Source organism: Hermetia illucens, chromosome 5, assembly GCF_905115235.1.
Source record: "Hermetia illucens chromosome 5, iHerIll2.2.curated.20191125, whole genome shotgun sequence".
NCBI lineage: Eukaryota > Metazoa > Arthropoda > Insecta > Diptera > Stratiomyidae > Hermetia > Hermetia illucens.
Window position 1 is genome coordinate 3,933,076 of NC_051853.1, and position 12,807 is coordinate 3,945,882.

General features: G+C 41.9%; 1 protein-coding gene across 1 annotated transcript; it reads left to right on the top strand.

The window, feature by feature from the left end:
- Window positions 1-9,839: 9,839 nt before the first annotated feature.
- LOC119657703 (myrosinase 1-like) lies at window positions 9,840-12,009 on the top strand. Its single transcript, XM_038064745.1, has 8 exons — window positions 9,840-9,930; window positions 9,992-10,244; window positions 10,302-10,559; window positions 10,792-11,061; window positions 11,115-11,449; window positions 11,511-11,613; window positions 11,686-11,789; window positions 11,850-12,009. The coding sequence occupies exons 1-8, from the start codon at window positions 9,899-9,901 to the stop codon at window positions 11,956-11,958; spliced, it is 1,464 nt and encodes a 487-aa protein (XP_037920673.1). The 5' UTR covers window positions 9,840-9,898; the 3' UTR covers window positions 11,959-12,009.
- The last annotated feature ends 798 nt before the right edge of the window (window positions 12,010-12,807 follow it).

Below are 12,807 nucleotides of genomic sequence, written 5' to 3' on the forward strand. Positions count from 1 at the left end.
GCAAAACAGAGGAGAACGACAAGGATGTTCCTCAATTGTGCTCTCAAGTGTGATTCAACCGCTGCCTGGTATCGCTATAAAGAGGCACAGAAGGGTTTAAAGAAGAGTATAAGATCGGCGAAACAATCATCATCGAGATACTTTTGCGAAGAGACCACATCTCTTGAGGCCAGCTCAAAACTGAAGCGAATCCTTGTTGAGGAACGTAGCCAGAAGCAGGGTTATTTGCGTTTACAGAGCGGGAGGTACACAGAAAGCGTTGAAAAAATGGCAAACCATTTGCTTGCCGTCTTGAATGAAGTGCTGTAACACACTTCAAGGCCCTGATCCAATATGGATTGTTGCGCCAACGATTATTATTATTTGCTTGAAGTGCACTTTCCAGGCAGCATTCAAAATTTCATCTCGGGGTCGACAGGTGCATACAGCGCTCTACCGAGAGACTGGAATCTTGGCATGCAAAGTAGTAAGCGAGTGAGATGGGCATTTAACACGCTCCAAATATACAAGTCTGCAGTCCGGATGGCGTCATTCGTGCACTAGTAATAGAGGAAATGGATGCCCAGGGTCTACATATTTGGAATACATATCGTGCGTGCCTAGCACATGCTTATATTCCAATTAACGGGCGCGATGTGACAGTGATATTCATTACCAAACCAGCGAAACCCACCTACACGGACGAAAAAAGCTTCCGACCGTTCAATCTAACGTTCTTTCTACTAAAAAGGGCTAGAAACACTAGTAGATCGGTTCATAAGGGATACATACATTCCTATACTTCGCCAAAGGCAACACGCCTACCAGAAAAGCAAATCCACGGAGACAGCACTCCATGAACTCACGGCAAAAATTGAAAGGCTACGTCCGAAAAAGAATATGTCTTAAGTGCATTCATGGACATCGAAGGTTCCTTCAATTATGCCTCATTAGCGGCAATTTATGACGAATAAGACGAACCGCTGTTAATCAGTAGACTTCTTCACATGCTAGAGTGGAGAAAAATCCCCATATTGGTCGGCAAGAAGTCTATTCAATCAGGATGTCTTTGGGGCTGACCACAGGGAGAGGTTCTCCTTCCTCTGTTATGGCTCCTGGTAATAGATATCCTGCTCTGACTCCTGGAGGGCAAAAAAGTCTTCGCGCCAGCATTTGCGGGCGATCTAGCCGTAATAATTAATTAATTAGTTTGCGGAAACAGTATGTGACCGCTTGAAAGCAACTCCGCATGAAATCCACAGTTTGTGCCTCCGCAATAGACTGACGGTGAACGCTATAAAGACTAGACTAGTTATGTTCACTAGGAAAGTCAGGTGGGGCAACTATACGCTACCCACCTTAGCAGAGGGGGAAATCCAGCTGGCACAAACAGTCAAGTATCTAGGAGTACATTTCGACTTCAAGTTAACGTGGAAGCAGGATCAGGTGGATCTACGCACGGTCTATCTGTGTGTAGGGACCGCCGGTCCTCGTCAGATCGTCGGTCCTCGTTCCTCCAAAAGTTCGTTGTTGACGTCGACTGGATTCAAGTCGGACCTTTGCCCTTTGCGCTGTTTTTCGCGTGCTTCCATTTACGTGGAGATGGAAAGGTTGGGTATTTGCTGGGGGCTCCGTCTCCTTGGTTACCTCCCATTCGTCTAGGCGAATTGGGATTTGGCCTGCTTGTCCTTATACATGTGAGTTTTTGACAACCAGATGTCAACAGCAGATCTTCTCTCGTCTTAGTGACGCAGGATCTGAGGAAGTTCGTAGACAACTGGTTCTCACATGCTATTATGTAATACATTCGGGCTACCTGGTAGGCGTTAAGGGGGTCATCCCGTGTGTCGGGTTGGAGAAAGTTTTTTTTTTGCATGAATTGTATCTATATATAGTGGAGAATATGTGGGCAAAGGGATTTTCCGATATTCCGAGTCGTTCAGAAATTACAGTGTTAAACAGGTAAGGAGTTTGTAGCCGCGGCTAGAGTACTCGATGAGAAAGAGCATCGAATCTTTTTTTACCTGAGCCTTATAAATTCGAACACAGGTATAAATATAAAAAGATGGAAAGCTAATCAATTGTCTAAACTTATTTGCTGTTTGGAATAAAAAGGATAATCCAGTCTAGAGGGAGCACTGAAAGGTTTTCAAGCTATACTCAGTTAGACTTTGTTGTAAGTATTGTGCTGTTTGTGTATTCAGTGATTTTTTTAAATGGATCGTACGAAGGGAGATCGCTTTAACGTTCAACGCCATGCTCGCACTAAAAAAAGGGTATTTCATGGGAATCGATACTTATCAGAGAAGAAAAAGGACTTCACATTAACATCAAGAAAGACACTTTTAGCAAGCGTCAACATGGATGTTCCAATTGCGACAAGTATTGTATATTGTATATTGGATTTTGCTGGAGTTTTCTCAGGTATTTCTGCAAATCTCTGCAAATAATAAAATATACGAAGTAGTAAAAAAGGAATACGTAGGACATGTCGAGAAAAGAATCGGAACGCGGCTTAGAAATGCAAAGAAGAATCACAAAGGCATTGGTGGAAAAGGGGCTGGAAAACCTACTGATAAGGTTATTAACGACCTCACTACATTTTTTGGGCTAGCTATTCGTCGTCACGCAAATTCGATAGAAGGAATGAAGCAAGAAATTTGGGCAACTTTCTTCCATAAATGTTCTAAAGGCGAAAATCCTCAGCATCAAAATTGTCCAGCAGGCGAGGACAGTTGGTGCAAATGGCGCAAAGCGGAAGCTAAAGGAGAACTGGATAGTTTTCACCACGAGAAGGCACCTTTGACTGAAGAAGTTCAAACAGTCATCAAACGAATCTACGAAGATTTGTCACGAGATGATCTCTTGTACAGATGTTTAGGAGCAGAGACCCAGAATAACAATGAGTCCTTAAATGCATTGATCTGGACTTTCGCTCCTAAACACCTTCATTCTGGGGCCAAGGTCGTAGAAATAGCCACTTTTCTGGCTGTAATAATTTTCAATGAGGGATTCAATGGCATTCTCAAAATCCTAGTGACAATGGGATGTCAAGTTGGTCACATATGTCAGGTTTATGTCGACCGCCGTAATGAAGCGCGAATTTGGCGGTCCGAACGACGATCGACTGACCTCACTGAAAGAGCCAGAATTGAAACCAGAGAGCAACAATCGGCCTTACAAGACTTTTTTGAAGAAACGGAGGGTGCTCTCTATGGACCAGGTATAGCAGATTAATGGTGAATTAAAATTTTACTGTTGATAATCACATTTAAATTTTCAAATTAGTTTTTCTCGAAACTGCATCTTGAAAATCGGCTGCCACCATAGCTCAAAATCTATCCAACCAAATTCTTTGAAATTTTCACGACTTCTTTAATACATATTTCTACGGTCCGCAAACTAGGATAATTGCAATTGCGGACGGGTCGTTTTTAAGGTTTTGTGTAAAACAAAACCTTATTAAAATCGATTCAATGTCTGTCTGTCTGTCTGTCTGTCACACGCACTTTTCTCCAAAACGGCTAAACCGGTCCGAACAAAATTTGGTGGACAGATGGGAGCTATGAAATCTCACGCATACAGCGAGTGGCATAAATTTAGGTGGAGTTTAAAGGGGTGCTCCCCTTACATGCAAAGGAGGGATTCTAAAAATTTGTTCACCGGATATAGTTGTGTAGGGTATCAAATGAAAGGTCTCGATTTGTACTTTCCGAAACTGACATTAGTTTTGGCATAAATTGCAAAGTGCGTGAGTAAGGAGTCAAAATGTATGCACTTGAAGTGAGACAGGACTGATTTTCGGAAACTACCCAACCTAAAAATCCGAAAAAATCAAGGCGATGCGCCTAGATGAAATCTAGGCCTCAAAATATGTCCCATTCCGATATCTGCTCAAACAAACTTACTAATAGTATATTACCAACTGAAAAACCCCCTTTAATTCATCCTAGGACTTTCGAATTTTGTACTAGTATAGAAATCTGGCGATCAACGCTAAAGTTATAGCAGTTCAAACTTAGCAATTTCGCGCGAATTTACTGCTTACAAAGCCATACAAATAACATGCTGACGTCAAATTTAACAAGAATAATTGATATTCGAGTGAAATATTAAAATTCCATTCAAGAAGAATCTAATTCTCCCTAGCCCTTTTTAAGGTTTTGTGTAAACACAAAACCTTATTAAAATTGGTTTACTGTATGTCCGTCACACGTATTTTTCTCGGAAACGGTTATAGCGATTGACACCAAATTTGGTAGAAAGGTGGGAACTGTAAACACTCACGCATATAGTGAGTTACATCGTTTTACGAAGAATTTAAGGGGGGGGCGTCCCCATACATGCACAAGAAGGGTGTAAATATTTTTTTCATCAAATATAGTCATGTGGGGTATCAAATTAAAGGTCTCGGCTAGTACTTTTCGAAGCCGGTCTTAGTTTTGACTTTTGTTGAAAAGGTGGGGAGTGCCGGGGGTTGAAATTGGTCATTTTTTTAACGAACCCATTCTCAGAAACTAGCCAGCCGAAAAATCTGAAAAAAATCAGGGGGCTGCCACTATATAGTGCCTAGGCTCCGAAATACCCTTCATACCGATACCTGTTCAAATAAAGTTAATAATAGTATATTACTATAATTTTTAGTAATTGACAGGGATACCCCCCTTAAGTTCACCCTAGAATCACAAAAGCAGCAATGTAGGCTATAGTATAAAGGATGATTTTGCCAAATTTGGCGAAAATCGCACTATTATTAACAAAACTCTCCAAATTCAAAACTATGAATGTCAATATCACTTGAAAGTGGCTATTTTCACATAATATATGCATATTTTACGTGCTACATGCTAATGGGGACAAATGCACATTCAAATCTCTTTATAACAGAAATACACAAAACCTTTCGTACCTGAAGCGTCCAGCTTCCGGTTTCCCGACTTGTTTATATTTGATGTTGGTTAAATTCTTGGCATTTGCTAATAATATTAAACTCAGAGTGTGAAGCGTATGAGGTTTGCAATCGAATGATTTATTTAAGTCGCTTTCTAGAAAATAGAGGGCAATGGGCAAGCGAGTCGGCTCGTCGTGATCGGTTTCGTCATTTTATTTTATCAAATGCCTGATCAGGATGTAATCGCGAGACCTTTAAATCTCCATCCAGTGTATCAAGCCACAATTGTTTTGGCCGGCTTTTTGGTTGCTTACCATTGACTTTGATGTTCTGACCAATATTGGTTATTGAATTCTCGCTAGCGAGAATTACGTGACCACATCATCGAAAACGCCTCTCTCGCAGCTTTTCCACGATCGGTGCAAACCTATATCGCTCGCGGATATTCTCTTTTCAGACGTGATCAAAATGTGTCGCGCCACCAGTGCAATGCAACATCGTCGTCCCCATTACCGCAAGGCGCCGTTCATTGTCCTTTATAGTCGGTCAACACTCAGAACTGTAGAGAGCGGCAGACGGACGACATTGCAGTAAATTTTAGATTTTAGATCACAAAGATCACCAGTTGGGGAATGCCACTTTATCCAGGTTGCGTTAATGCGGAAAAACAATTTCATTACGCAGTTTTCCATTGCCTGATAGCATTGACTCGAGATATTTAAATCGCTGAGTTCTGGCAATGGCAGTAACCTGCCCAGAACTGAGTGATTTCAATATCTCGGGTCAATGCTATAAGCCAATGGAGAAAGGCTGAAAAATTTATCACATATACCAGAGATATCAATAAATATATGGTGAAAAAACCACGTTTCTATCTTTATCCAGTCCTCCAAAATAATTTTTCAAAAAAAAGGCAAAAAAATGGCCTTCACACGGGATGACCCCCTTAAAGCTGGAGATACATACTACCTTTATCCTGTTGCGGTCTAAGAGGTACTTGACAGCCTTATCCAAACGCTGGTCCATACCTCTGGCGCTAGTTTGCTGCTGATGGGATTACCCTCTGCCAGCGCCACCCATAAGAAGTCACTATTGCCATATCGTTGAAGGACTTCGCGTCGATAGACAGTCAAAGACAAAAATATTTAATTAAAAAAAAGGTTTGAAGGATCGTGATGATTGTAATATTATATACACATATATATATTAAAAGTTTCCCAAACTGGAAGCTTTTGAAATTTTTTCTTGATTAAACAGTTTTCCATCTACTTTTTTCAATGTTGTTATGTCTTTCGCCCCTACTGAGATGTGCCCGCTTGTCTTTCAGCCCTTCTTAAGTACTAGCTATCTCACTTCTCCTTGAATTATGAATGAGCTCCCCTTTAGGTCCCTTCCCTTGTTTCTCTTTGCCTTCCATTATCATAAAATTGTGGATATATTAAATGAAAAGACCGCTACACAGAATATAAATTATATTTATAAGGCTCGAACAATTTGGTTGTTTCATTGTTTTCTCAACATGAGACCACCTCGTTGTGTGCGGACTAACTTGCTTACGTCCTGACGCCGTGCATGCGTCAAGAACCCTTGCCCATTTCTCGACAGGACCGGGGTCCGTCCTGCCGCGTCGACTGAGGTGGACACCCTAGCATTTCTCCGAGGCTTGTGACTCAATCCGGTCATCATGTTTGTAACGACATTCTATGCATTTTCTTGGTCGACCTGTCGCGGGGCCTGTCACCAAGAGAGATCAGGTAGGATTTAGCATAGTAGAATAACTCCAACTATAATATACTCTATTTATCTCTTTCCCTGATCTCAGCATTTTATTTTTGTTTTACTGAGGATGGTACAGAGTACGTTGCCTCAAACCCTCCTCCTTTACCTGGGCTTGGGACCAGCATACTTTGCTAATAGCATGGCGGAGTTAAATATGTGGCTGGCATTGAACTCTGATATGAAAATCAAAGAGTATAGTTGGAGTTATTATACTATGCTAAATCCTACCTGATCTCTCTTGGTGAGAGGCCCCGCGACAGGTCGACCAAGAAAATGCATAGAATGTCGTTACAAACATAATGATCGGATTGAGCCACAAGCCTCGGAGAAATGCTAGGGCGTCCACCTCCGTCGACGCGGCAGGACGGGCCCCGGTTCTGTCGAGAAATGGGCAAGGGTTCTTGACGCATGGACGGCGTCAGGACGTAAGCAAGTTAGTCCGCACACAACGAACAAAACAAATACGTGTTTGCACGCTAAATGTTGGTACCCTAACTGGAAAGACGGAGGAACTCGCAAGAGCCCTTCGGAAAAGGTGCATTGACATCTGCGCTCTGCAAGAAACCCGATGGTCTGGTGCCAAAAGCTGCGACATTGAACGCGAACGCGGTAAAAATGGCTACAAACTTCTCTACTTTGGTAACCCATACACTCAATATGGTGTTGGCATTGTCATCTTAGAGCGTTTCCGTGATGCCATTAAGTCGAACGATTTGATGATCGGCTGATGAAGCTCACCATTATATCAGCTGATCGCACTATTCACTTCTTCACCGCGTATGCACCACAGACAGGTCGACCTGATGCCGAGAAAGATGCCTTCTGGCAACTTCTCGATGGAAAGACTTGTCACGTGCCTGCTGACGATTACATAATCATTGCCGGCGACCTTAATGGTCATGTGGGTGAAAAGGCAGACGGTAACAGGTGCCATGGGGGAAAGGGGTTCGGAGCGCGCAATGAAGGTGGCGAGCGTATAATCGATTTTGCGGACACCCATGACCTTGTACTTATGAATACATGGTTCATCAAACGATTGTCTCATCTTCCCACACTTTATAGTGGGAACAGTAAAACGCAAATCGACTATATTCTCATAAGACGCCAAAATTTTACCACTGTCACTGATTGCAAAGTCGTTCCCTATGAGACCATCGCACCTCAACGTCGGCCGTTGATTGCCGTCCTGCGAATTAAGCCACCGATAAAACAGCGTGAGGAACGCATTGGCCCGCCGCGCATTAAATGGGGGCGATTTGGTGAGAAGAAAGAAGAAACGATCTCACTCATACGATTGCCAACCATTACGAATGTGGAAGAATCATGGAACCAAATGAAAGACACGATCCACAAAGCGGCCTCTGCAACCCTAGGGGTCACCAAGCCGGGTAAGCGGTACATCAACCGAGATACTTGGCTTTGGAATGATGATGTTGAAATGAAGGTCCGTGAAAAGAAACGCCTCTACCACAAATTTCTCGACGATAAAACGCCTGCTAATTGGCAAATTTATAAGAATGCCAACCGGGAAGCAAAGAAAGCGGTCGCTCTCACCCGAGCGAATCATTTCAAAAATCTTTACGATAAACTGGACACTCGGGATGGCAAGAGAGATCTGTATCGACTTGCTAAAAGCCGTAATGAACGCACACAGGATATCGAACACTTCTGTTGTGTTAATGACAAGAACGGTACTTTGCTTACCAACCGTCGAGCCGCAACGGATAGATTTCAACTGAAGAATTTGCTCATCCTCCACTTCCACAATCATTGCCGACATTTGGAGCAGTTCCACCAGTCAGCGCAACTGAAGTCGAGGAGACAATAAAACAAATGAAATCTGGGAAAGTAACAGGACCTGACGACATCGTATCTGAACTCTGGAAAGCGAAGAGCTGGGACCCAACACTGTGGCTCAGTGAATTCTTTAACCGGGTTATTCAGGAAGGAAGAACACCATCTGACTGGCAAGAAAGTACCACTGTTCCAATATGGAAAAAGAAAGGTAGTCCAGCAGAATCTTCAAATTACCGTCCGATCCGGTTACTTTCTCATACCATGAAGACTTTTGAACGCATTCTTGACAACCGTATTCGCGAAATCGTTGAAATAACCGTGAATCAAGCCGGATTTGTCAAGAACTGCGGAACTACTGACGCAATACACGCTGCGCGGTTACTCATGGAGAAACACCGTGAGAAGCATCGCCCTCTTTACATTGCCTTTCTGGATCTAGAGAAAGCGTTTGACCGTGTACCACACGAACTCATCCGGTATGCTTTACGACAACACTTCGTGCCAGAAGAACTCGTGCGCTGGGTTCAATTGCTCTACCACGATCCGAAAAGTAAAGTTCGAAGTATGGCGGGTGTATCAAAACCGCTTCGTGTCTCTGTTGGAGTTCATCAAGGAACTCCTCTTTGTCCTTGTTATGGACACCGTCACACGGGATATCCAACGTCCAGTCCAACGTCTTAAATCTAAAATTTACCGCAATGTCGTCCGTCCAGTCGCTCTCTATGGTTCTGAATGTTGGCCGACTATAAAAGACAATGAACGGCGTCTTGCGGTAATGGAGACGAAGATGCTACGTTGGACTAGTGGCATCACACGTTTAGATCACATGCGAAATGAGGATATCCGCAATCGTTATGGGGTTGCACCAATCGTGGAAATGTTGCGAGAGAGGCGTCTTCGATGGTATGGTCACGCAATTCGTGCCAACGAGAATTCACTTGCCAAGATTGGTCTGAACATCGAAGTCGATGGTAAACGACCAAAAGGCAGACCTAAACAACGGTGGCTTGATACGCTAGATGGGGATTTGAAAGCCTCAAGATTGCACCCAGATCAGGCATTCAATAGAGCCAAATGGCGAAACCGATCACGACGAGCCGACCCCGCTTGTGAACGGAACAAAGGCTGAAGAAAAAGAAAAAGAACAATTTTGTTGTTTCATTGTTTCTCATCATGAGACCACTTGAGGAAACTCAGTTTCTAATAACAAGTTCAACTACGATTTATGGTTGCATTTTTTTCTAGCATTGATATTTTAATTAATCAATCTGCAATCAATCATTCATTTTTTACGACCTTATTTAAATACGATACGCTATCTTATTTAAATTTGAATAGTATCAACGGGAAAATGATTAAAATGATAAGGATTGATTTTCGATAAGAACAAACCTAAATAATGTGTGCGATTTTCAATTAACATTTCAGTTGGCATAGAACTCTCCAGCAAAGATGGAGTTCAAATTAGCGATTGCTCTCCTCTGGTAAGCAATTATTGAATTCTCAAAATCTTTGGTAAAACAAGATAACCATATTTCCACTCAGTTTCATTGCAGTGCAAGTATCTTCTTCAAATGTTACAACTGTATATGACTTTCCGGAGAAATTCAAATTTGGCGTTGCAACGGCTGCTTTCCAAATAGAAGGAGGATGGAATGAGGATGGCAAAGGTCCAAGTATCTGGGATACGGGGGTGCATGAGCAACCTGACAGGATTGATGACCGTACGAATGGCGACGTTACCAGTGATTCGTATCATCAACTTGATCGCGATATTGAAATGCTAGTCGAATTGGGAGTAAATATCCTCATTTTCAAAAAGTGACCATGTCTGATCTTAAGCCATTGCTTCTAGGTTCAATTCTATCGGTTCTCCATATCGTGGGCACGGGTTCTGTCAAATGGAGATGTTTCGTCCTTGAATAAGGCTGGGGTTGATTATTATAATCGCTTGATTAACAAACTTCTTGAGAATTCAATCGAACCCATGGTCACTATGTACCATTACGATTTACCAGACGAACTACAGAAAATTGGTGGAATGACTAATCCTCAAATTGTGGAGTATTTTGAAAACTATGCGGATGTCCTGTATTCAAGTTTCGGTGACAGGGTAAGTTCGAATATTCAAAGTTAATATTGATTGGATGGGTCGAAGTCCAAACAGTATCAAATCAAAGTAGCCAATATTATTAGGCTTGTTCCCCTTTAAGATTAAGCAATCTTATCTTCAGATCTTTAGTTTATTCAAAAAATAAAATTTATTACTTTGGTATTCCGAGTGAAGCACTTGCAGCTTATTAGTATCATACAAAAACCGTAGAAGAATTTTATTCTGTTGCAAGGTGAAACTATGGACAACTTTCAACGAACCGATTGAGTACTGCAACTTTGGTTATGCCAAAGGTACATATCCTCCATTTATCAGTGCTCCTGGGGTTGGTGAATATCTATGCATCGACCACACTGTTAAAGCTCATGCATCTGCATACCGTCTCTATAAGAAAAAGTATGCCAGAAAGCAAAAGGGTAAGGTTGGAATAGTACTTAGTGGTGCAGCGTCATTCTCCAGGACCAACGATACCGCATTAATAGAGAGAGCGTTACAATATCGGGTAAGTGATGCATCCCAGTTTCTCTTCTTTTATATGAATCCTTCTTCTCCTAGTTTGGTTGGATTGCGCATCCCATTTATAGCAAATCAGGAGGTTATCCTGATGTGATGGTTAAAGAAGTGGGTGAAAATAGCCGAGCAGAAGGACGCGCTTGGTCTCGTCTCCCAAATATGGACAGAAGTTGGAAGCAATTCATCAGGGGAGCTGCCGACTTCTTCGGTCTCAACTATTATACCACTAGATATATTGAATTGGCTGAAAAAGTTGCTGACCAACCACCTTCATGGGAAAATGATGTCGGGATAAAGGAATCCGTTGATCCTTCTTGGAAGAAGGCGAAGTCAGATTGGTTGTATAGTAGCCCCGGCGGATTGCTCAAAACATTACAGTATATTCGGTATCAATTAATCGTTTCTCCAAAACTAATTTCTTTTCCATTGAATTTTCAGATGGTTGAAAAAAGAATATAACAATGTGGAAGTGTATATTGCTGAAAACGGATGGTCTGATGGCGGTCAACTTGATGACGATGATCGTATTGAATACTTACAGGTAAGACTTCAATGTTTAGAATAACATATCTGATGAAGAGCGCATGATTTCTAAGATATATTTTTCGTAAAGGACCATTTACGAGAAGTCTCGCAAGCAATCAAGGACGGATGCAATGTTTCTGGTTACGCCCACTGGAGTTTAATGGATAACTTTGAATGGCTCCGGGGATATACGTAATTTCTGAAATTTTTGCAAGTATTTTCGTTCAATATTTATGGTTACTTCTATTTCAGGGAAAGATTTGGTCTTTACTATGTCAACATAACAACTCCCGAGAGGACCAGAACAGCAAAGAAATCGGTTGCCGCTTATCGAGATATTATTTCATCAAGACAAGTTTAATCAATTAAACAACCAAATCGTCCCAATATTTCTTTGCTGAATATGAGATGATTGTTGTTGTTTATCTAATATCAGTGTTAACTATTTTACATGCAGGAAATAAAATGAGCCATAAGGACAAATCATACTAAATTAATCATTACCTTATATCCCTTTTTTTCAACAGGAAAATGTGGTATGACTTTTTAAATAGGGCCTTGCCTCTGCATCATCCAACACTACTCATCATCTAGTGCCACTAGTGGTATAGTGTTAAAAATGACATCTCCACAAAAATATCTGTTCCTGTCCAACCTAGCATGCGCTACTTCCTCTAATGTTGGTGTTCTAAGGGGGCGAGGAGGCAGACAGGGCATGACGTGGCCAAGGAAGACCTCTACGTGGTGGCACCGAAAACCGTTGAATTCATATTGAGTTACGAGCACTTTGTTGACTGTAATGTTCTTGGTCACTTCCAATACCCCATCGTTGCTTACCTCTGGCACTTCATTGAGGTTGATTTTAATGCTCGGAAGATTGCCATTTATTTTCTGAGGGTGTAGGATGTTAATTACGTCGTTCCGCGATTTTTGACAGGTAATTTATGTGGAATGTTTTCCCTCAGGTGATGGTTTAGGAGCTTGTATTCTTTTCCAAGTTGAACCGATGTTTATCCCTATCCGGGATATAAGAAATCATACTGATTTCCGTCCGCAACTATTTTCTTTCTGCACAAAACTCGTTCTTTTCAAAATGACTGCCAACTGTCTTTTTTTTTTTATTTTTTTTCATCTGACGTTTCTCGTCACCCACTCTGTTCTTCACTCTTGTAGCGAGGTTTGAACTGAGTGGAGCGCCGGTGACGTCATC

Bases quoted from the DNA above. Each gene is read 5' to 3' on its own strand.
- LOC119657703 (XM_038064745.1), top strand. From the start codon at position 9,899: ATGGAGTTCAAATTAGCGATTGCTCTCCTCTG. The intron at 9,931-9,991 runs GTAAGCAATTAT...ATTTCCACTCAG, and splicing joins TTAGCGATTGCTCTCCTCTG to TTTCATTGCAGTGCAAGTAT. The intron at 10,560-10,791 runs GTAAGTTCGAAT...TTCTGTTGCAAG, and splicing joins ATTCAAGTTTCGGTGACAGG to GTGAAACTATGGACAACTTT.